At 36.4% G+C, this 26,295-nt stretch overlaps 1 protein-coding gene across 8 annotated transcripts in view; it reads left to right on the forward strand.

Moving 5' to 3' along the window:
- The window catches only part of CHID1 (chitinase domain containing 1), a 98,806-nt gene that overhangs the window by 12,831 nt on the left and 59,680 nt on the right, over window positions 1-26,295 (forward strand). For all 8 annotated transcript variants that reach the window (XM_039322071.1, XM_039322069.1, XM_039322066.1 and 5 more), the window contains exons 5-8: window positions 3,147-3,191; window positions 4,644-4,750; window positions 5,064-5,125; window positions 12,187-12,279. In XM_039322071.1, coding sequence (XP_039178005.1) covers window positions 3,147-3,191; window positions 4,644-4,750; window positions 5,064-5,125; window positions 12,187-12,279 — 307 coding nt within the window. The remainder of the gene's footprint in view (window positions 1-3,146; window positions 3,192-4,643; window positions 4,751-5,063; window positions 5,126-12,186; window positions 12,280-26,295) is intronic.

Below are 26,295 nucleotides of genomic sequence, written 5' to 3' on the forward strand. Positions count from 1 at the left end.
TTGAATATATAATGGGGAAGGCTGGATTGGAAGAATGAACATGAAACTGAAGGAAGAAGCATCATGTAACTGCACTATGCACATGTGGCCACTTTGATAGCTGAAAATGTAAATGGGCAAAGTTCTCATAATAAAAATCAAGAACTTACACAAAAACCTACAAGACAAAAAAATCAAGAACTTGCCAAAAAATTTGAACCTCTCATAGTGGGGAGCAAATCAACTCTCTACTACAAAGACTCCATAAAAATCAAATACCTAAAAGTAGAATATGAAGTTATGATTTCATTCATTGTCACAGCACGCTTCATGTCCATGAGCCAGAACTAGAAAAAGAATCACATGAAGTGTTAATACTACTTTACAACACCTTGATAAGGCCAAACTTGGAATACTGCATCCGGTTTTGGCCACCACGATGTAAAAAAGATTGAAACTCTAGAAAGAGTACAGAGAAGAGCAACAAAGATGATTAGGGGACTGGAAGTTAAAACATATAAGGAACGATTGCTGGAATTGGGTATGTCTAGTTTAATGAAGAGAAGGACGAGGGGGGACATGATAGCAGTGTTCTAATATCTCAGGGGTTGCCACAAAGAAGAGGGAGTCAAGCTATTCTCCATAGCGCCTGAAGGCAGGACAAGAAGCAATCGATGGAAACTAACCAAAGAGAGAAGCAACCTGGAACTAAGGAGAAATTTCCTGACAGTTAGAACAATCAGTGAAACAATCTGCCTCCAGAAGCTGTGAATGCTCCAACACTGGAAGTTTTTAAGAAAAGACAGGCCAGCCATTTGTCTGAAATGGTATAGAGCAGGGATTCTCAACCTTGGCAACTTTAAGACTTGTGGACTTCAACTCCCAGAATTTCTCAGCCAGCAAAGCTGGCTGAGGAATTCTGGGAGTTGAAGTCCACAAGTCCTAAAGTTGCCAAGGTTGAGAACCCCTGGTATAGAGTTTCCTGCCTGAGCAGGGGGTTGGACTAGGAGACCTCCAAGGTCCCTTTCAACTCTATTATTATTATTATTATTATTATTATTATTATTATTATTATTATTATTATTATTATTAGCAGCAGCAGCAGCAGCAGCAGCAGCAGCAGCAGCAGCAGCAGCAGCAGCACTACACAATACATTTGATCTAGCAAAATACACTAAGATTGAAATACCCAGAATCATGGATGTCATCAATCTCTGCCTCCCTACCTACTTTCAGTTTGATGGGCAAATATACGAACAAATCAGAGAAACACCATGGGATCACTACTTTTAAGACTTATAGGAGAAACCATAACGCACCATTTATAAACTATAATACCTCTACACATACAACCAAATGTATGGATACGGTAGGTAGCTAATACCTTTGTCATAATAAAAAAGGAATAACTAGAGAAGACAAATAAAATAATATGTTCAAAGAAATAAAATTCACACAAAAAGAATAACAATACTTTCCCCTTCCTGGATATCCTCATCAGCAGGAGAAATTACCATGAATTAGAATCACAAATCTATCAAAAAACAATCCACATTAATAAAGTGCTCCATTATAGCTGTGTATATAAAGTGTTCATATACAGCTCCAAGAGGAGCTGTATTTGAACATTATTCAAATGAGCATAAACACACTGCAATAATCCAGAACATCAGAAAAAAAGAAAAAATGTCTATACATTTTTTAACAGCAAAATGGATGACCATGCAATTTCTCCAAAAAATTAATGAGCACACATTCAGTGACCATTCATACTTGCAACAGTGCTGAACAAGTGGTCCTTGAAGTTCTGACTCCCCGTGTCCTGTGATCACATGATTACTATTTGCAACCCTCCCCACTAGCTTCCACAAGCAAAGTTAATGGGAAAGTCAACAGGAAGTTGCAAGTTGCAATGGACATGAAAACTGGACTTTGAAGAAGCAAGAATATGTTTGTACTTCAGTGTTGAAAAAGACTTTTGAGAATACCATGGACACTCAGGAAAAGAAACAAATGGATCATAGAATAAATCAATCCAAATTTCTTGTTGGAGGCACAAATGACCAGGCTCAAATCATCATGTCTTAGATTGTACATTTGAAGACCTACCTTTTTGCAGAAGTCAGTGAAAAAGGAGAAAAGAGGACAAACCAGAGCAAAGACGATGGAATTGACCAGTAATGAAGGTCACTCCGGTTGCTAAAAGTCAACATTTACTTGTTGGCACATTATTTATTTATCTATCATTATATGATGTTGGGAAACATCCAGCTTGGCAGGGAAGTGGGATCAAAAGCAGAGTTAGCCTGGAGTCATTGCACAACTGCAAAAAGGTAATTCTTCTGAAGGGTAGGCTGCCAGATTCCTCTACTATAGGCAGAAAATAATAGCTAGCTCAAATTCTACATAAGTGGGTCTGCTTGTTATCGCCTGACATATTTATCTTTGATCTTTCCATCAATGTATTGTAGAAAGCCACCTTGATATAATAGTTAAAGGCTAGAAACCAAGAGACTATGAGTTTCAGTCTTATTAAGCATGATGCCAGCTGGATGACTTTGAGCCAGTCCATTTCTAAAAATATTGCCAAAAATCTTCATGGACTTGTCCAGGCAGTTACCAGGAATCAAGGCTGATTTGAAGGCACAAGATTATTATTAGTTTCTAATGGAAATATGTTTTTTGCGGATATAAGTTGCCTTGATTTTATCTATATTTGTATACTTATTTACTGTGAATAGTTTTGAAGCTGCAATAGCCAGCTGAAAGCAAAAGAATTGGGTGCAGAAAATGAAATTTATCTTCCTATGTGTTACCCTGCTCTTAACAATTTGTACAGTTTTATATTGGGAGGGGGGAAACAGAGAGAATTAGAAGCAATTTATTAACTTTGGCCTTTATGTAATTTTTGTAGCAGAACCACTTCTAATCTGGTACCTTCCAGATGAGTTAAATTGTGAGTGTTGTTATTCTTGGTGATCACAGCCAATACAAGTTTGGATGTTGCTTACAAGAGTTATATTTGACCATAGCTGAAAGGTTAGCCCAGCTGTTTCCTTTATATGCCCAAAGCAGAAGCATTTTAAAAGTTTTACATAATTATATTAGAGATATTCTTTTGTGATAAGCCATATTCAGTATGAATCTTTGAATGTTATCTTTTACAGGTTGGATGAAAGAAGTTAAGAGAAACGCCAAGAACATCAAAATAGGTAAAATTTTAATTAACTTTTCACATTCAAATTGTAGAAGGCTTGCAGTATAAATGGATTTATCTCCCCCCCCCCATCTTAATTGCAGTTATATTTTCGATGATCACTCTCTTTGTTTGACCTCTAGGGAAAGTAGTATGTTGATTTAGTTTAGTCTATAGTACAATCTAGCAAGGCTGTCCTCGTATTCTTTATTATTGAGAATTGAATGCTTACCTATACTTTAAAATTATATAAATCTTTCTGGAACAAAGATGAGGTAGTGTAATATACGTTAACTAAAGTATGTTAATTAAAGAGCTATTACAGCAATTCTGTGTTCCTATATTCACTTGTCTAGCAAAATTTATGATGGCTAACACTTTAATCCCCAGTGTTGAATTCCATACGATCTAGATATGTCACAGATCTTTCACTATTGCAAAATGCAAATAAAACCTGGAAATCCACAGTACATTCTGAATCCTTACCAGACATACTATTAACTAGTTTGAAATAAGGGATGCTTGCAGAGATGATGTTGTTAGGGATGAGATGCTGTAGGAAAAAGAAAAATTGCTGTTTGGATAGACTAAGATAGCTTAGCTTTGGTGTTCTATGTATCCTCATAACTAGGTGAATGAAATGAGTTATATATGAGGCTCTTCTTTAAGATGGTGTTGAAGTTGTAACAGGTTCATACTGTATCTTTAGAACCAAACCATTGTGATAACAAAATACATATCCTGTCCCTAAGCCCCGCAGTGGCTGCCTCAGAGAGACCAGGCTCCATTAAAAAGATCGACAATAGCTTTTAACCAACTACTTGCAAGTATATCTCCTCTAGTACCAGCCAGTTCAACTGCTGAGATCATCTTGAGCAGTGTTTCTCAACCTTGGCAACTTTACGATGTGTAGACTTCAACTCCCAGAATTCTCCAGCTAGCATTGCTAGCTAGAGAATTTTGGGAGTTGAAGTCCACACATCGTAAAGTTGCCAAGGTTGAGAAACACTGAGCTTGAGGGATCCTGCCCATAGTTCCACCTATGGGTCTTTAGGAAGTGGGGCTGATCCTCCTCCTATCTGGTTTTAAAGGTAGTGTAACTGTCATTAACTAGATAACCACTCTCTCTAATGCAGGCATGTCAAACTCACGTCACGTGATATCACGTGACATATTGGACTTTTTTCCCATTGCCGGCACTGGGGTGGGCGCAGTTTCGGCGTGACGCATCCAGCTCACGGGCCGGCAGTTTGACATGCCTGCTCTAATGCATGGGTTAATTGTTGCATATTTTACTTTGGATTATAGTGTTAATTTACAATTACTTACTGAACTGTTATTGTTCTTTTCAGTTTTGTCTTATTTTCCATGGTTGGGGTTAGGGTTTCGTCATACTTATAAAAACTAAATTTCTTATGAAGAAAAATAATGGCCATTTCTATGTTTTGTCCCTTTTTTATATATTTAGTCCCACGGATTTTATTTGAAGATTGGTCTTATCACGATTTTGAAACCGTATTTGGCAGTGAGGATGAGATAGAAGAACTTTCTAATATTATGATTCAAATAGCCAAGGTAAAATAATATCCCTTAGAACTAAAAACAACAAGCACTAAAGTTATTGTTTAAAATGATAGTAATAGTAAAAATAAATTAAAGTGGCACAATGTTCAAGTTAACTTATTTTGAAAATCATATTCAGTATTGAACAAATGAAAACTGACCTCTAGATGTTGAAATACAGGTAGCAAAAGCATTAAAACCCCAAAGCAAGTTGAACAATTTTTTGCAGGATGCCTGAGACCTTATCAACAGTAAATAACAGGCTTTACAATATTTATTGCCGTGGATATTTTTTTTTCTTACTCAAATTTTTCTATTCTTTTAGAGTGAAAACTTTGATGGTTTTGCAATTGAAGTATGGAATCAGCTAGGAAATCAAAAACAAACGTAAGTCCAGGGCTTATTAAGATATATGCCATTTTTTTGGGGGGGGGAAGTATTTGAACTATTAAGGGCTGCAATGAAAATCATGTTTATTTAAAGCAAATCTAATTGAAATCATTGTGATCATACCAAGGTTTTTTTTTTTTTTTTTTTTTAAAGAGCCTGAAAGCACAGTGTAAGGAAGTCATTGTCAAGAATTTCCTATTAAAGAACAAGCCTTCTGATGCTATGGTTCAGTGTGGGAATTTCTTTGTGCATGCTATTCTGGTAGTTTAGGGTAATCTGGGCAAAATTGTAGGAACACCATAAAGTAGAGTTCCTTAACCGGTAACGTGTTGGGGACCGGTAACGTGGAGAGAAGTTTTTCCGTGGAGCAGAGGGGGCGTGGTTTTGTTTGCTGCCTGCATCCCGCAGATGGGGCTTTGCTTGTTTGTGTGCCCAGTTGCTGGCATGCCGCGGCCCGGTACTGGTCCACAGACCAGGAGTTGGGGACCCCTGCCATAAAGAAAGTTATAAGGAGATAAAGTAACTCCTATAATTTGAAGTGGGAAGGTTTCATATGAATTGGAACAGATTTAGGCATGTCTGAGTTGCAGTGTCAAACCAAATAGTGTGGGATTTTTTTTTATTTTTTTTATTTTTGGTTTTGTTTTAACAAGGAATACATCCATTCCTGTCGTCTACCACCGAGGTATCTTGCAAAACTCATTTTCTTTGTGTTGAATCTGACTCCAAAAGTTTCTGCCTTTTAATGACAGAGTTATTACTGTTATTATTGTTGTTACTGCCGTTAAATCTTCAAGATTAGTATTGATCCCGTTAGTTGGTCATGAATTCCAAGTCACAAAATATCTCTTGCTGGACTTCAAAGTGTCATGTTTTCTTGTTGTTACTTGAACGAAAGGATCCTTAAATACTACAGATTCCAAATAAATATCTTATTGTCTGAATGAAGCTCTTAAATTTATCTGCAGATTTTTTTAAAAAAAAGCTGTAACACTTTCACTAGCTGCTTTTAGTGAAGCTGAACAATTCATTAGTTGTATTTAAGAAAGTACCATGTGCAAATTCTTTGGAAAAAAGCTGGGTATTACCACTTGTAGACAAAAATATGCAGATAACATGGTTATTTTTTTTTCCACAATTCTTTTACCCTAACCAGTTTGGTTGTAAAAATATTTTGTGGGCACTTGCATAGCTGCAGAGACCATTCTAAATAGGGTACCCTAACTGAAAAAGCCCCTCTTCCTTATAGCCACTTAGTGTAATCGATGATGAATTCAGAAGCAGGGCTTTGGCCATAGAACGCCCAGAACGGAGTTCAGGCACCTTTTTTGGATGGAACCTTGTAAGGTAGGCAAGGCAGGTTGTATGACGTGTGTGAGTTCCGGCACCTTTTTTTTTTCTTTACAAAAAAAGCACTGTTCAGAAGCATCTTTAAAGATTCACCACTTTCAAGATTTGACATATTATTATGTTCCATTTTTTATATTGACGGATGCCCTCCAGAGAGCTTAGAAAACCATACATCGACCACTGCTAAATTTAAATCAGTTAAATCAAGCCAGATGGCAACCTTTTCTGTGTTGCAGAGTTACTTATGTTGATTTGGTGAGATTGTTGTTCAGGTATCCCTGCATCCACGCAGGTGTGAAAAACCTCTGTGCTTACTCTCTGTGCTAACTTTTCTTGAAAAGGATCTGGGTATTGCATCTAGTTTAGATTTTCCCAGTGCATAGTGGTTATAGGAGAAAAGAAGACGACTAGACACAGAAATTGTTGAAAGGGAGGAAGAGCCTTATAACACCTGGATGCATTGGTTTGCATGTATTAATAGCTTTTGAAGGTACCCTTCTTGGTCCCTCAAGCTTTATAAAAAAATGTTCCTAGAACACAATTGTTACTGGATTTTACTTTTTTAATGTCACAGTCAAAGAGCATTTTTTTAGAAGATAAAAATCATAACTTCTAGCTTATAGTCTTTTAATTGTCCCTACAACTACTGTCTGGATTTTAGCTGCTGTGTCTGTGAATTGTCCTTGCATCTGATGAGGTTGGCTGTGATTAGAGGTGTAGATGTGCTGTAATAAATGTAGCACATTAGATATCATAAGCTTCATTGTTTTTACTGTAATGAACGTATTCTTTCTGGAACCTTGGTGAATGCTGACAACAACAGATTTCTCTGGCAGTGTTTCTTCCTAATCCTAACAATGAGAGTTCGTGATATGATTAGTGGAAAGCTATGCACTTGTTTTCCACACCAACAAGAGCTTCGTAACATTTCTTCTGCTCGTTAAAACTTGACAGGTTGTTCAGACTTTATCCACACAGTGGCAGTAAAGTTCTTGCGGTCCTCTAATCTTTAGAAATCATACTTTTAAGCATTTTCACTGAAAACCTCAAGCTCTATGCTGCTGCTTTGTTTCTCAGTATCAATATCTGATTTTAATGGGCTGTTCAAGAATTACTTGACTTTAACGGGTTTGATTATTTGTGTAGCTAAAAACATAATTATTTTCTAGTATCTTTGTGGTTTGCTGATTCAGAATAATACCTTACTAGGAATACATAAAAAAGCCATTTGGTGTGGTGGATAAGGAGCAAGGCTAGAAACTAGAAGACTCTGAGTTCTAGTGACATCTTAAGCATAAAGCTAGCTGGGTGATCTTCAGCCAGTCTCTTAGCCCCAGAAAGGAGGCAATGGCAAGCCATATCTGAAACCTTGCCAAGAAAATAGCAGGAATTCATCCAGGCTATTGCCAAGAGTCAAGATTGTCTTGAAAGCATACAAAAGGGAATAGGTAAAATTGTGTGATAGAGTAGGAATCCACAGGAGGTAAAATTCCTATATTTTAATGTTTATAATTAATGACAGCATGAGTTCCCTTGGTGGTAGCTAGCTTAATATAAAGGATGGTTGTACAATTGCACAGCATCGCACGATACTTGTTCCAGAAGAAATTGGAACCATTTTATTTTTCTTACTTTGTTTTTAATTTTTATAGTCATTTGTCATTTTTGATTTGGAGAATTATAGTAGTAGTTTCATTGCAGTTTTTCTCCTCCAGTTGAGTTATTTTCAGTGTGTTTATTGATTAAAAAAACTACTGGAATTCTTTGGTAGGAGGGAAATAGAACAGACAACTTGATTTTTTTCCATCTATTGCAAAGGAATAAGAATGAAGCTTTTTCAGTTTCACTAGAGCAAAGGTCCCCAACCCTTTGGGCACCAGGGACCAGTTCCATGGAGAGAGGTTTTTCCGCAGACTTGAGGGTGCATGGTTTTGTGTGCTGCCTGCATCCCACGGATGGGGCTTTGCTTTTTTGTGCTGACCGGTTGCTGGCATGCTGCGGCCCGGTACTAGTCCAGAGACCAGGGGTTGGGGACCCTGGCACTAGAGGATATTTTAACATTGAAATGTGAGTTCCTAAAAGCAGAGACGTATTCTGCTTGGGTTGGGAAAACCCAGGCTCAAATTGCTATTCATTCATTTACTCAGCCCAACATACCTTATCAGGTGGTGGTTATATATGGGGAGACGTTTCTTACACCTCAATCTCTCAACAGTTAATAACTCACTGTTAATAACTCTTATAAACTGTGGCAGAAAATAGGTCCCTATTTCATTGAAAAACTCAGTGTATTTAAAAAAACCACACGCACACACAACCTGAAGATGAGCAGGGTACCGAGTGAGCGATGCTTTTTATGTTGTCATTGGTCTGGTGGAGAATCACTGATTAGCTCATGAATTTCAATCAATCAGAATAGAGCTGGAAGGGACTTTGGAGGTCTTCTATTCCAGCCCCCTGCTCAAGCAGGAGTCCCTATACCATTTCAGACAGGTGGCTGTCCAGTCTCTTCTTAAAAACCTTCAGTGATGAAGCGCCCACGATTTCTGAAGGCAAGCTGTTCCACTGGTTAATTGTCCTCACTGTTAGGAAGTTTCTCCTTAATTCCAGGTTGTTTCTCTCCTTGATTAGTTTCCATCCATTGTTTCTTGTCTTGTCTTCTGGCGCTTTGGAAAATAAATTGACCCCCTCCTCCTTGTGGCAGTTCTTAAAGTTTCAAGGTTGGCTTCATTGAGGACAATTACAGCTTAATTTGGAAGGCTTTCTTTTAAAGTTTAGTGGACTGAAAATTGTGATGGTGTGGAAGAGATCTATGAATACTAAGAAGCCATCATTTCTGAGACAGGCATAAAAGTCTGATTCCATGCATTAAAAAAAAGATACTAATTTTATTTAGGCCAGTAGGTGGTGCCACTGTACAGCTGACTTGAAAAGCACTGTTTTCACTTCAGAGAGATTTGCATCTCTCTTTCAATGACACATCACTACTTCAGTCTGAGCCTTGGAAATTTAACCTATTAATCAAAGGCTTATATAAGTTGCTTCCTTCCGTGATATTGCATTAGGCGGTGAGTAGACAACATGCATTATTAACACATTCTTGGAGGTTGTTAAAATGTGGGTCTTAACTTTTATTACCCATGAAGACAATTTTATTTTAGCCTTTTTGTTTTTAAATTACTCCAGTAAAATACTTGGTAATGTGGTAGAAAGGTAATTGTTTTCTTTGTAGTTAACTTGAGCAATTCAGAATTTGCAACAAATATCACATTGGGGTAAACTTTCTGCAAGATGAGCAGCATTAAGTGCACTGGCTAAGACCAAGCAATTATAGGATGACAAAAGTGTCTTGAATGTATTTTAGTGAGTGAATTATTTAATTTATATATACACCCATCTCATGTAAGTGACACGGAGTGGCTTATAAGATTGAAAACAAACAACTCCACAAGCAATCTCCAGCATTGAAGGTGGTGAGAAGCCAAAGGTGTGTTATGACAGCAGTGTGTATTCAGAAAACTGTCATAACCTAAGAAAACTAACCTTTTTTTAAAAAAAGAAAAAGCTTAATTGGTTCATGATAGATTTTCAATGTGGCATACAGCATGGAGGAACCTCTGAAGTTATATTTAACAATGGCAAAGTACATAATCAGTATTTAACATGTTTTGACATTTAGACAGCCTGCTCCCACCTCATTCCTTTAAAAATGCAATACAGTGTTTAACTCTCCTTCTTTCAGGGAGAATAGTAAAGTGGGCAAATATGGTCATAAAACAGTAATGTTACCTTAAGAGCACCAGAAACATAACCTATAGAGAATTTTCACATGGGCAAGCAATGGGATTTGCTTGGGGTATAAAATATGCACTTCTGATTTATGTAGTTTCTTTTGAGTGATAAATGAAAGTAACAAAAATTATATTTCAGCATTAGGTGCTTTTCCAAAAGGCAGCTGGCAACCTGGATAATTGAGGATCCCTATAGACATCTCAGCATTAACTTTTAATTCCTTGATGGTCATGAAGTACCCCTAGTACAAAAAGGTGGTTTGACGTTAGTCTACCAGTATCTTAAAAACAAAAAAACTACCACCCCTATCATTTTTTCCATCAATCAAGGAAAATGCCCAATAGATACTTCTATTTGTATGTTTTCCAAAAAAAAAAGAAATTTGCATTTTTTTAAAAAAAGATTTTTTATATTGGTGCATAATTCTTAGTACTATATAGGATTATACGTGCATAGGCTAGATCTTTGCTCCTGTATTGGTTAGAAAACAATGTAGAATGTAGAAACAATTATACAAAACTATGTGAAGTTCAAATAGCTGATCCTACGCCTTTCTTTTTTTTTACTTGATTGTTGGTCTAATGTTTATCTTGCAGTCAATCTGATCACTCGGATGAGCATAGATTAACTCTGAAGATTAAGATCTAAGATGCCAACAGTAAACAGCCCAACCAAAGAATCTCTAAGATCACCTCAGCCAACACTAACAGGGCAAGCCACTAGAACAGGGGTCTTCCAACTTGGCTCTTTTATGACTGGCTGAGGAATTCTGGGAGTTGAAGTCCACAAGTCATAAAAGGGCCAAATTTGAAGACCCCTGCATTAGAATATAAACTGAGAGCAAACCCTACTACTTACTAGCACTGATGATGTTACCTAATTTGGGCAATGAAACAGCTGCAAGAAAGCAATCAAGTTCAGAGAGCACCATGGACTCCTCATTTCAACCCTGGGCTACAAACATTCTCCTTATTGTCTCAGGAGATTCTCAGTCATCGAAATCCTGGTTGTCCCAAAGTAACCTTAAGAAAACTGGACTTGCTTTGTTTTTGCTTGACGACGTTTCACCTCTCATCCAAGAAGCTTCTTCGGGTCTTCACTTCGTCAGAATGTCTTCAAGCAAAAACAAAGTCCACCTGCCTTTTGAAAAAGCACCTTTGGGATTCTCCTTTATTGGTGTCTTCTTTTGAGTCAACTTGTAAAGGAATGTTGCAAGGCCAAACATTTAGGGTTTTTTTATAACAAATTTTATTAATTTTTCAGTTCTACATCCAAGTATTTAGGAAGCAGCGTGGTGATAGGGTAATCAATAGTCCAATAACAAAATCATTCGTGCATATCTCAGGTTATGTCATTAAAAGTTCCCTCTCTATTTCCCTTAATTATTATATCACATTCAAGTTAATACATTTCTAGTTATAACTCAGTCAGTCAATACATTTGTCAATATAATTTTACTTATACATATCCAAGTCCTGTTTTTAAGTTTTACTTAATTCCAATTACCGTGTTCCAATTTGGCCTTTAATAACCATAATATTTAGACTTCAGGTAACCCAAATTTCCCTCATTTCTTTACAAAATAATTATTGTGTCTAAAATATACATATTGTTCAGAAAGTTACATTCTTACTTTGTTTCACAAGTATATTCTATTTCTCGTCCTACTAGCTCCTCATTTACTAATAAAATAACTTTCACTGTCACAAACCCATTTCCATGTTACAATTCAAAACTATAATCTAATAGCTAATTTTCATTTCCTTTATAGATCTAAGTCCTAAATATTTAGTTTTGAAAGATAATGTTTTCTGACTCAGATGCAGGTTTAAAACTGAGAGACTGAAAAATCTGTTCTTTCTTTTTTTCCCTTTTTCCCCTTAACTCACAGAGCTAATGTTTTGTCCGTTTTACAGGGATCTGATTCACTTGCTCACTCACTTCTCTGAAGCTTTCCATGAGGCACAACTAAAACTAATGCTTGTCATTCCTCCTGGTGTTATGCCAGGGTAAGTATCTTACTTTCAAGAAAATCCCAGATGTATTTGTCTTTAGTTTCTTTCAAGGCATTAGAGTTTATTGCTTCTGAAAGCCCAATTTTCTATGTAGTGAAACAAGTGTTCTCATTACAGTCCAGGATAAAAATACCTGACTCAACATTTTGGGTGGTGGAGGGAGACTAGTCTTGTGTTTGAGGTACAAATGAAAATATGATTGTACTAAGATGAAATCCCTTCAGGTAACCAATCAGTGAAAAATATTCTAAAGTTAGAGATATATTGAAAAATAATAAAAGAAACACCAGTGGTAGAAATTTTAAATGGAAAGTAGAGTATGAGCTTTTAGAATAGAATGATGCTCATCATGGGGATGCTAATCATGATGCATTCAGCATATGTTATAACTACATTAAATATTTTATTATTAAATTTCTTTATGCCCATCTCATCTAAGCGATTCCAGGAGCTTTACAACAACATAATGATACAATATAAACACATGACTTAAAGCACTGTTAAAAACAGAATTAAGAATTTACAGGTTATAGATGAAAATCAAAGTTAAAAAAATCAGAAAACTAAAAAATTAACAAGGTGGACTGAGTGCTCTCAAGTCACCATCCATCCCCAGAGTTGCATCACAAGCTTAGGTCCTCATGCTAATTGGCAAAACCAGGTCTTAATGCTCTTCTGGAAAACCAGATGAATGAGGGTGTGCCTTACCTTAGAGCAGGGGTCTCAAACTCACCACGTGATGTGTCGTGACGTATCGTGATTTTTTTTCCATTACCAGCAATGGGGTGGGCGTAGTTTTGGCATGACACATCTGGCCCACGGGCCGGCAGTTTGACAACCCTGCCTTAGAGGGTGATGTTCCAAAGGGTCCTCCTTGATCCCACCAGTCGAAGCTCTTTGGCCGATGGGATTTACAGGATGATCCCCTCTTTGACCAGGTGGGATGAGTGAATGTAAGTAGGATGAGGCAACTCCTTAGGTCCCTGGTCCCATGCTATGAAGGGCTTTAAAGGTGATAACTAAGAGCTTCCTTGGACCCAGAAACAAACTGGCGCAGCTCACATAGCAGAAGTATTGCATGTAATATACTAGAGGTGCCTAAAACTACTTATGCTACTGCATTCTGCACCAGTTGCAGCTACAGATACTCTTCAAGGTTAGCCCCATGTAGAGTGCATTGCAGTAGTCCATCCAGAAGATAACCAGGGCATGAGTGACTGAAAGGAAGGATAAGTATTATAGTTAATATATAATTAACAATAAAATAAAAAGAAATAATAAAAATATATAACTACATATGCAGACTAAACATTATCTAATTCAAGTTTCTTTTGCCTATGCCAAATGTTTAATGTAGTTTATGGCTAACTTACAATGTATTATTTTGTAACAATTGAGAAAGGAAGCTGCGCTTGCTAATATTTTAATGATTTTTGAAGACAACCTTTGGTCAGAAATACACCAAATATTTCAATCTGTCAATTGTACCATGTGTTAAATATATGTATTCTCCTTCTTGACAGCTTGGCTATTTTAAATGTAGCCTAGATTTCATAATTCATAATTTCATGACTGGCACTCAATTGCACTCCATTTCAAAGAGAACTGTGTCATATGTGCAAAACATCTGCTTTGGATTTCTAGTGTTGATCCTTGATTTTCAGTTATCAGTTGCCATTTAAAATAACACAAGCTCTATTTGGATCTACCACCCAATTTTATGCCTACCAACGTGACATTAATATTGTAAGTTGTTCAGCACCTGCATTTTTCATTATCTACATCCTATAATTTGCTGTGACTTTGAATTAGTTCATAGGTCTCTGCAGACATAATGGGCATATGAGTATTGGTAGCCCTTGATTTAGGACCACAATTAAGCCCAAAATGGCTAAACAACACAGTTGTTGGGTGAGTTTTGCCCCATTTTGCGACTTTTCTTGTCACAGTTGTTAAATGAATCACTACAGTTGTTAAGTTGGTAACATGGTTGTTAAATGCACCTGGCTTCCGCATTGACTTTCCTCGTCAGAAGGTTGCAAAAGGTGATTAGATGACCCCAGGACCCTGCCACCATCATAAATTCATGCCAGTTGCTAAGCATCCAAATTTTGATCATGTGACCATGGAGATGCTGCAACAGTCATAAGTGTGAAAAACGGTCATAAGTCACTTTTTTCAATGCCGCTGTAACTTTGAACAGTCACTAAATGAATGGTTGTAAGCCAAAGGCTACCTGTACAAGAGGCTGGGATTTAGATCATAATACATGTTACATTTTTGGTGTTTAAAGGTTGTTTCCCGTGCACAGACCATTTGGCATCACTACATGAATAACTTCACTGTATAAGCCTTTGGGCGCCTTTTGATCTTTTACAATACATTATAGGATTAGAAGCTTATTTATTATTACTTGTACTATAACGAGAACTTGTGCATGGAAACATTTTGCATATCATCTTGATGTGCTCATCTATATTATCACTGATACCCTGCTGAATCATTTATTTATTTTTGTGCTGCCACTTAGTCTATAGGGAAATATAGCATCCTAACATGAGAAAACCAAGCAGAAATATTGATCTGTTTATTTTAGTTTTAAAGCAGATTGTCCCCGCTTGTTAATTGTAGCCTATTTCAGAAGGCAAATGAGCCCTCTGAAATAATCTACCACTTCTACAACATTAATCATTATTACAATAAAACTTCTCATAAAGTTAATGCATTCCATTCAAGATCTAGGATAATTGCATCAAATAATAGATGTTTTAAAGTGCTTTCATATATTTTGAATGTTAAATAGAAAATGGGCAGGCTTTCAAATTGTTTATTCTCTTTTCATTCTCTTCTTACATTTCCCCAACTCTTTATAACAGGCATGTGAAACACAGATACGGCCCACGCAGGCCATACTCACCCCGGCTCCACAAGAGCAAAACAAGTCCAGATACATCACCATACGGCCCACGATACGATCGGGTTTGACACCCCTGCTTTTTAGAATCTGAGTTGCTTCAATGTGCATGGTATTCCATATGCATCTGTATTTTATTTTTATTTTTTTTTGGTCTCAAATACATTTGTGTAAAACTAAATCTTTTCAGTGTGCTGGGAGGAAATTGCTAAGTTCTTAGCATTGAAGACCAGAATAGCCATTAATACATTGCAACTTAATCCCACTCCATAGAGCCTACCACTGCTATTGGATTACTGCAATGTGCTATATGTGGGAATACCTTTGAAAAATTACCTCAGACTTTAGTTAGCTAAAAATAGGCCAGATACACTATATATGTCTGTCCCAGTTAGCAGTCATTTTATGCTTCCCATTCTAAATTGGCTGTTCAATTCTAGGCCCAATTCAAAGTGCTTCTTTTAAACCTCATTTTCTTGCAATTTTATGAAAAGATTTGTATTGCCGAGTTTTAATTATACTGGTGGTTTTATTACTTTAGATTGGTTAGTTTAAGAGTATACATTTTAGTGCAGTTTTACACTGCCTAAAGTCATAATATGAAATTGCAAGTCCTAATAATACGGAATTGAGATTTTTTTTGTGGAAAAGAGAATCTAAGTGCACAAACTTCTTTCCCTCCGTGCATCATTACATAATAAGTACTTCAGGTTCTGGACAAATGGTGAGCTTCAGGGCTAAATCCTTTAGCACTGTTAAGAAAGATTTTAGAAGAATGCTCAGTTTAGAATAATCGCCATCTTTCTGTCATCTAAGTTTGCATCATTGCTTTGTGATGATACGCTAATGGGAAAAATACATCAGTGTGCTTGCTTTAGGCAGCTAGAGTGGAAAAAGAAGTTTGTGGTCTTTGTGCTTAAAAGAATAAAAAAAAGAGTGGTCAGGTAACCCAATATTGTGACAAGTAAAGCAGAATAATAAATACAAGCCCACAAGGAAATAGAGTGAACATATTTATAACTGTCTATATCTCCTTGGAATGAAACTTGGATCTGGGCAATTTTATAGTCATAACCATATACTTTTCTCATTTTTCTCACATGGAAATGGTTTGTCACTGTCTTCTTCTAGCTTCCCAGTTTAGTCTACAGCCTTAGTATTTCCAACACTGTCCCATCAAATGAAGGCTGACTCTGCCTAACCTCTGAGCCCAGACAAGATATGTCCCTCTACCTCAAGCATAAGCTCATTGGAACCAAATCCTGCTATTTTTGCTCATTTTTGTCTATTGCTCTGACATTGGAACTCTATACTAATGCCAAATCAAGGTATTTTCTGCTCACCCAGGAAAAACACTCTACATCAAGTACCTTGAACCTGGTTTCAGTTGGCTAACATGAAAACTCATCCTACAGCTACTGTATATAGCTGAAGTCCATAGATTCTCTGATTTTTAAGTTTCAGTCTGACATGACATAATACATTAGATTCATAGCATTAATAAAAAGCTGAAAACAGCTTTTCATTGGCATATTTAATGTTACATCATCCTTGTTCATTATCACTTAAGAGTCAAATTAGGTCAAACCTTTACAAATGGTGGAAGATAATATATGCTGGAATATATTTAATCAACTATTCAGCAAAAGGCATACAAAATATTAGCACAAAGAGCAAAATAATATAAGTTAAGTTCTTTAGTGAAAAACTGAGAAGATACATCTAAACCACTGTGTGAAAACACTGGTGTTACGATCTAATCCCTAATGGCTAAAAAGCGCTTCCTTTGTTGTCTATTTTGATTTAAGTCTGAAGAAAGAGCATGTGTAATATGATAGCAGTAACATGATTCAAGATCAAATTTTTGGAAAATGCTATCTTAAAAGAAAAACAAATGCTGGAGATACTGAACAATTAAGGAATACAATTGCTATCTAGAAAATGCAAAATGTTTCATTAGTTCATACATACTGTACGTGTCGAATCATGCAGTTTCCCACGGAATGCTAAAATTTTAGTATGCACAAATTATAGGCACCAGCAGAGAGTAGACAAGATACACTACTAAGTCTGGGTACAAGAGATTCAAATTCATTTTAAAGAAAGGACTTGGTTGGATGGCCTTGAGCAACTTGCTGTCTGCTTGCGTCTCAATATGTAGAAAATCAGAGAAAATCAGCACATTGTATTCTTGCTATCCCACCCAAATGCTCCCAAATGCAGCCATATTGCCTGGAGATTATGGAATTGTATACAGAACTATCTAATATACTGTATGCCAGTTAGGGAAACAGTTATGCACGCCAAAAGTCATTGTCCTTTTATAACATAGTTTCATCCTTCTAAAGCTGTAGAAATTGGCAGTATTTACTAGTTGCAATAGAGGAAGCTTGGGGAATTATAGTCTGGAATATTATTGAACTGACTCAGAGAAGAAAAGATTTTCTTTGGAAAAAAAGAATATATTATTCCTCGTGTGGAGGATCTTGATAATTAGGTAGACTGGTAAAAAGTCAGGTCCAGGTCCAATTCCTAGTTTTATGACTGCTGTCATAGATTGTCAAAGAAAGTGGGATTACATTTTTACTATGCTGCAGCAGCAATGTGTGGGTTTTTCCTCCCACAGGTAGTTTTCGAAAGTCCCAACTGAGTTTGCTACAAGTGTTCTGAAAATGAAAAATGACCTGATGTAAAAGGCATAGGCATTGTACTAGTTATGGCTAAGAAGACCCGTGAATGTCAACATCTCAGCATTCCTCTGTCAAATGTAGCTTTTAATAGCTTCTCAGTTTAGCTCATAGATCATTCCTCTGAAGTTTAACAATAGATATGAAATACAAAAAGCTAGACCTGAGTGCAACTGATGGCATAGTTCATCATTTTTGGATAGGAGTTAGGATTACTCTAGAGAGCTGTAAATTGCCCTGTAAGAAATATATATTGCATCAGTGCAATTGTCAAAGCGATTTGTTTGTTTATTTATTTATTTGTAGTATTTCTTTGCTTGTGGTATTTCTGTGCTCCAAAATGGCCCCGAGTAGTGTACTACAGCAATAAAGGATAAAAACATCAAAATGATATTTGAAATATACTACAGTAACATTAATCAGTAGAGATCAGTCATGAGTAAAAACCTACATCCCCAAATGCTTTCTTCCATTTATTGATAAATTAAATTTGATAAATTTCAATAAATTTAAGCATGAAAAAAGATTCTGTGATCTAGAGCAGAACCTCACTGATAGATATTAGCCATGTTGTTATTTTGGCTAAATAGAATCAAAATAGATGTTTAAATTCAACATGTGGATCGATTTTTTCGGATAGAAATTCATAAGACAGATCTCAGTGTGAATGGTAATTTTCTGCTATCTAGCGTAATGAAAAGTATATTACATATTTTATACATATTTACTTTAAAGATCTATATAGCCAGCCATTTTAGGTAGTATAATCCTGGGTGGCTAACAGACAATAACAAAACAATAAAAACAGTAAAAGCATAAAAACCAATAAAACAGAACCTTCGTGGGGCACCACACAGAGCACATACCCACATATTCAAACAAATTAAGAATCCAGCCTTACTCCATCATCACCCCATGGTTTGTGGGAAAGCAAGATCTTTGTGGTTTTTACAGATTTTACAAATCCTACCTTCTCCACCTGTGCTGCTCTTTTATGCAAGTTCAATAAAATAACGTTTTAAGCAAAAAAAGAGCATAAAAATAAAGCATTTTTAAAAGATGGTGGCTTTTCTTTAAAAAAAAAAAAACTGTAGCCAGCAATATCTGACCTCTAGTAGAGGGAGAGAAACTAATTCAGATTTTCTTTTCTGCTCACTATCAAAGTAGAAAATCAAACATAAAAAGCAATAGGAGCTCAAATTGATTTTTGCACTAGGATAGATTGCAAATAACAGTGTAGGACTTTGTCTGTTTTGTCAGCTACAGGCTGCCAGTTTTCTAAAAACAACTTGGGAGATGTGTCTATTGATATTCTCTTCAGGCCGTAATAAAAGTTTGATTTGATTCTCTTGCAACATTCTTTGTTATAGAAGGTTTCTTCCTATAAAAGTCCTTAGTTCTTAAATTATTTTCCAACAGTTTGGATCACTGTGGAATGACATGAAAACCATTCTACTGCCTCAGATTTAATGTTTCTATCGAAATATGGAATTTAGATCTTTATACCATGCCTCAGTAACATTGTGCAGAAAATTGGTATTGTGCTAATGTTTTGCTTGGTCCTGTAGATATCCAAGTGCCATTGTGTAAAAAAAATCTGGCAAGATAGACTTTTGATATGGTCCAGCAGTCTGTTCTTAAAATTGTACATTACATAGATTTGCATAGAAAAGAATGATTATTTGCTTTTACTGGGTTTTCTGAATTTAGACTTTCTAAATATAGTAGATGGGTTATATTTTTATATTATCTTCTAAATTCCTTGCCTTTTTCTTAAAGTATAAAACTTTTAAGGAATGGAATCTCAATATGCTGTTCAAATAGGCTAATGGAATAAGGATAGTTTAAAAAATCAGTTTCCTTTTTAAGTGAAATTTTGCAATTTGTGAAAGGGAAATCTGGTACTGAGAAGAATATAGCTTACAGAGGGCAGCAGCATTCATCTAACAACATTTTTTATACATACGTTTATACAGTAAAGCCTGTATAATCCAGTTAAGAAACTTCAATCAAATGAACTTAGGATGTACCAGATAAAAGTTTAAGTCCAGGTATCTCCCTGAAATAACAGACACGTCACTTAAGTTTACTCTTTCTGGGAGGGTTAACAAAGACTAGGGGTGATGTGCGAGCTAATGGAAGATATTGGGAAGCTTGTGAGAGGTAGACAACAATGAGGTGAAGGTACGAGAAAGATAAGAGAGGAGAGGTATCTACAATATTGAAGAATAGAAGGTAGTAGGAGATTGGGGAAAATGCAGAAACCAGCAGGAAGGCATTGGGAGGATGAGACAATGTGTGGGACTGGGACAAACCACTGAGAATGTCAGGGAGGAATGCAACAGTGACAGAAAATCTCCCGGAAAATGGAGTGGCATGGTCAGGGGAAGCATACTTTTATGAATGCAAATGGGCTTCTTTTTGAATATTCAGAAGTACTTGCAGAATTAATAGATACCACCACTACACTCCTCGGCCATGAAATTGGGGATGTATACGTAGAAAATGAATGCTCTGTGGCATAGACTAGTTTCATATTGATCTGCATAGATAGACCAACTCTTAAATCAAAAAGGAGGTAACTAGACTATCTTGTCTTTAATCTACTTTGAGTTTAATTAGCAGTTCCCAATTGCTTTACTTGTGCTTCTTATTTGTTCTGAGATACCACTGAAGATTAATTTCTTCCATTCCAGTCCAGCCCAAGTATTGGGCTGCATTTGTTGATACAGCAATAGCCTATCCTCTTTTCATATCATCTTATAAAAATATCTAAAAACCTTGATTTGTAGAAGAGTGTTGAATATGGGTAAAATAAACATATTCATTTTATTCTATTGTTGGAGTTGTTTGCTTTCTACTTTTTAAACTTAGGTTTCATGGGTAGGGAAACATTTTCATCTAGTGACCAAACTATAATTTCATGCATTGCTTGAAGACTACAAAGAATCTGGGTAGTGATATCAATGTAGTGAGTAAGATGAAATCAATGTAGTGAGTAAGATGACTTATTCTGTGTGTTTTAGGGAGATTTGTTAAATAGCAAAACTGTTGTCTTAAAGCAGGGAATTCCTGGCTGAGGAATTCTGGGAGTTGAAGTCCACAAGTCATAAAAGGGCCAAGTTTGAAGACCCCTGTCTTAAAGTTTAAAGTATCTATATCTTTTAATAGCAATAGCACTTAGACTTATATACTCCTTCACATTTAAAATGCCATGCAATGCTTTTCCACCAAAGGCAAACTAAGAAAATCAGAATATTTGGATTACCAAATAGTGGCCATCGGATTACCTATAATAAACTGGAGCATACATTCTGTATATTTATTAGAAAGATGCAAAATGGTTTGTAGGTAAAAGCTATTTCAGATAAAAGTATTTTGAATGTTCCAATCTGTTTAATTGTCACAGTTGTCTCATCTCTTGCAACTGGGATGTTAACATTTCTAGCAGGAGGGACTGTTCACACATCTCCCCTGCTACTAGTTTAGGGTGATAAGAGTTTTCATGAGAAATAGTTTGTGTAGAAGGTGAACAGAGTAGAGGGAGCCTTTCTAGATCTGCTGTTGTGAGAAAGGCTGACTAAACCAGCTGCTGCAGAAAAAGGAATTGTTACAAGGAACAATTGGATTATGGGCTGTACTGCTGCTTTTGTTGGAGTGGTGGAGACTGGTGGGAAATATTTGTGAGGCAATCTCCATTGCCCCACTTCCATTTTATTTTAGTTTAATATTGTTGTTTTGGGTTTCACTTTGATTCAGTTTGGTGGGTGGGCAATGGGATTTTAGTTAGATTCCTATTCACTTGACATTTGAATTTGAAAAAAAACATCCTCACTAAAAGAAACCCCTCTTCCCAAATAAAGCTGGTTTGCTTCTTTGAGGTTTGTATGCATGCATTGACATGTATGCTCAGTAAACACCCTTTTCTGCTTTAAAAAGAGGCTTGCCTTTCCAATTTCTCTTCCTTCTCTTCTACCAGCCAGTTTAAGGCTAACTACAGTATAATCTCTAAATCTCATTTCCTTTTTTGAGTTTTGTAAAAACAAAATTGACAAACTGACATGGAATTGGGCTTGAATAGATTTAATAGAAAATAAGAATCAAACTGATTGCACTTTATTTTGGTGTTGTTTTTAAAAACACTGTTCCTCTTAGTACAGAGTCCCTTTATTACCCAAGATCTTTCTTCAACATTGTGAGAGAAACAAATTTGTCTCCCCTTGAGGATTGTCAGGTTCTTTCAACCCTTGACCTGTCTTCAACAGGATACTGTCTGCATTTTCAAGGATACATAATTTTAAGAGCAGATTTGTCTTCTGACTGTGAGATAAGACATCCACATAATATATGTTGGGAACTAAATTACAGCTGAGCTGTTGTAATTGAATATATCCTTTTCAGTCAAAGCACACTTTATTGTTTGGTTAAGATAAAGTGAAGTCATAGATACTTTTGACTTTACTGAGTAATGACATCTGTGAAACTCCTTCACTGAACACCTCAGAATGACAACACTTAGCCTCTGGAAAGGGGAAGGGGGTTGTTGAGAGGACTTCATTCCAAAGCATCACACCTTGATTGCACATTTTGATAAATGGTTGATAGATGCCAGCCCATCTCATGATGATTTAATATTTGACACCTTTTTGCTGAATGTGTGAGCATTCTCTGGGTAAAAAAATTGCATTTTGGTAGAGCTCTGACTATAGAGATCAAATCATCCAATAAAGAAGCTTTCTATTGAACCTGCTCAAAATGTCTTCTGATTCAGTTTCTAGTTGAAAGTAATCAAAAAGCATGTTTCTCTGTAAACTGTGTTTCTACAGAGAGTATATTTTCTGAATGGTTTTGGGAACTATTTACTGCTAATTTTCTGGTTCTTAGCTAAGTAGTCTTTGTAGCACAAGAGAATAAATCATTTTGTGCATACCTAAAATCCCATTTGCTATTTTATAGTTGTGTAACATATAGGTAAGATGGTGCTATCCATGTGTAAAATCCCATTTGATTTTAAAAGGCATTGCTTTCATTTTGGTTTATTAAATCAAAAATCCCTTTTATTTAAATACATATATTTTTATATAGTAGATAAGTAAATATTTATCACAGCAATACTTTTATCAGAGGAAGACCTGAAACAGAGCTTTCTATGATGGTTTACAACTAATTCCAATAATTTCAGGAAATATGAATACAGATACTCAGACAGAATAAGTACATTATCGGTCCTCAGTTGAATGAATGTTGTAAGTATTATCTCAGGTTTCTGGTTTTCCTTTTATAGATATTTTTTATTAAAGATAATTTACATATAACTAAACAATAATCCACAAATATTTGCTGGATTATTAAAAGTGATATCATAACCTGCTGTTAACCTGTCAGAAAATACATGTGATAAAAACTTCCTTTGGTTTGTTGAAATTATGTGAAAAGCTTGCAAATACAGGTAGTCCTCAACTTACAACAGTTTGTTTAGTGACTGTTCAAAGTTACAACAGCACTGAAAAAATGTGACTTATGAGCGTTTTTCACACAACCGTTGCAGCATCCCCATGATCATGTGATCAAAATTCAGATGCTTAACAACTGGTTCATATTTATGACCCTTGCTGTGTCCCAAGGTCACGTGATCCCCTTTTGTGACAAAGTCAATGGGGAAGCCATATTCACTTAACAATCAGGTTACTAACTGATCAACTGCAGTGATTCACTTAGCAACTGTGGCAGGAAAGGTTGTAAAATGGGGCAAAACTCACTTGACAAATGTCTCACTTAACAACAGAAATTTTGGGCTCAATTGCGGTCTTAAGTTGAGAACTACCTGTAAAAAATGCTCCTAAAGAATAAATTTGACTTAATGCTTAAGGCAAGGTCAAACTGCCAGCCCACAGGCCGGATGTATCACCAGGAAACCGCGCCCACCCCATTGCCAGCAATGGAGAAAAAGCTCTGATATGTCGTGCGACGTCACGTGACGTCACGAGTTTGACATGTCTGGCTTAAGGCATAAAGCTAGAAAACAGAAAACTGAGTTCTATTCCTGCCGGCTGGAGGACTTTGGGCCAGTCAATCTCTTTTAGCCCAACTCATCTCGGGGATTGCTGTTGTAAGAAAAATAGAAGGAGGAAGGAATATTAGGCATGTCCGCTACCTTGAGTTATTTATAAAAATAATAAAGGTAGTTTTTTTTAAAAAAAAAAAACCTAAAAAAAAAGTTTCCAACCCAAAGCCTATAGGCAAAGGCTACTGTCAGCAATTTCTTTGGAGACTTTCTTAGAAGGTGTTTTTTGGTTTTCATCAAGATTTATAATTTATACTTCATTTCATTCTCTCTTTTTAGTTACATGTAACATACTGTTCCTAACTGTACTATGCAGAAATAGTAACCTTTCCATTTTGCTTGCTTTAATTAGTCTGAGCAGCTGCTATCCGAAGAGCTTTGCTAAACTCATAGGTTTATTGAGTCCAACATTCTGTTGTCAGAAGAGCTTCCATATAAGCAAAGATGTCATGAAGAGCCTTTTAATATGGTTTGTCCAAAGAAGCTTGAGCTCAGTTTTGTTGCTGTCATTGTAGATTGCTTCAAAACGGATTCATTTCAAAGGCTGTTATTGAGTCAGCGTGAAATCATGAAGGTGTACTAGTGTACCTGACTTCACAATTTACCCTTAATATGGAAAAGCATTTTAGAGGGATTATTGATTGTGAAAAACTGTCCACTTTTTTCTTTCTTTCTTTCTTTCTTTCTTTCTTTCTTTCTTTCTTTCTTTCTTTCTTTCTTTCTCTCTCTCTCTCTCTCTCTCTCTCTCTTCCTTTTTTTCTCCTTTTTTCTTTCTTTTTTTAAAATAAGTGTGACATATGGGCCTATGTATATTGTTATTCTCTTCGGGGAAAAGCAATACTATGCAAAGCATAGAAATGGGGTGAGGCATAGTAAGCCAAAGATGTGAAAGATACATAAGAAAAATATAACCAAATCTAAGATAAGTGTTGTTATAATTTAAAAGTGCAGCTATCTGCTATCTATCTATCTATCTATCTTCCCCAACCTTGAAGAAACTCTGCAGTTTCAGCAAATAATCCTTATCAGATTGTTCTGATTTGTTAGCTTAATGAGATGCTGCAGCCTTGCTGATGGCTTTGGAAGGCAGATGAACAAAACTCCTTCCTTTCAGTCTTGAGCTGTGCTTCCTCTTTCCCTATTACCTTTCGGTTAAATCAGTGGCTCTCAACCTGTGGGTCGGGACCCCATTTGTGGTCGAATGACCATTTCACGGGGGTCGCCAAACAACGCAGTCCGCCATTTTCCCCCCCTTTTCCTTAGCTGTGCTACTCCCTTTTATTCTATTGGCTTTTGAAAGCCAGTAGAATAGACTCTCAAAAGCCAATAGGCATTGTCCAGGCTGTCTCTGCCCTGCTGAGCCCGCCAAAAGTCCCATTCTGCAAACGGTGCTGCACCAGTTGAGTAGTCCTTGACTTACGACTGGTTGAGTAGTCCTCGACTTATGACCGGTTGGGGGTCACGGCATTAAAAAGGTTGAGAACCACTGGATTAAATCATTGGTTCAGCTAGCCCACTACTATCATAGCTAACTAGTGTCACCATTCAGGTGGCATGCCATACCTAGGCTCCCTAATCATGTTTTTAATTAAAATGATATACATGCAATCCTTGACTTAAAACCATTAGTTTAGTAACCATTCAGAGTTACAAGGGCAATGATAAAAGTGACTTATGATAGTTTTTCACACTTACGACTGTTGCAGCATCCCAGTGGTCACATGGTCAAAACAGCATGTATTTATGACAGTTGCAGTGTCCTGAGGTAATTTGATCATCTTTTGCAACCTTCTGACAAACAAAAGTCAATGGGGAAGCCAGATTCACTTAACAACTGTATTACTAACATAATAACTGCACTGATTCATTTAACAACTGTAGCACAAAAGGTTATAAAATGGGAGCAAAATTCACATTAATAACTGTCTTGCTTAATAACAGAAATGTTGGGCTCAATTCCAGTCGTGAGGACTACTGTACCTGTATGTCTGCAGCCCAAAGCTTTCTTTACAAATACATCTACTTTCCTTTCTGGTAAATGGGTGTTTTGTTACTGGTTGCACTTGGCATGACTTTAATTGCTTAAATAAGCAAGCTTTCCCATGATACCTATTTTGTACAAGTGCCCTCAATGTGCTGAATGTTTCAGCTGTGCTTACTGGCTGCAAAATGTGGCCTACTTCTGTTGTACAGCAACTTCTCTCTAGCTAAGCTACAATTGAGCCACAGCTGCTGATGTCCTACAGCTCTTGAGGAGATCTTTATCCAAACAGATTCATATGAATGATTAGCTTAAAATAAACAATTTTGCAAAAAAAGCTTGTTTATCAAGATCTGTAAGGATC

The sequence above is a fragment of the Crotalus tigris genome, unplaced genomic scaffold (assembly GCF_016545835.1).
Source record: "Crotalus tigris isolate CLP2741 ecotype Arizona unplaced genomic scaffold, ASM1654583v1 scf7180000023830.6690815, whole genome shotgun sequence".
Lineage (NCBI taxonomy): Eukaryota > Metazoa > Chordata > Lepidosauria > Squamata > Viperidae > Crotalus > Crotalus tigris.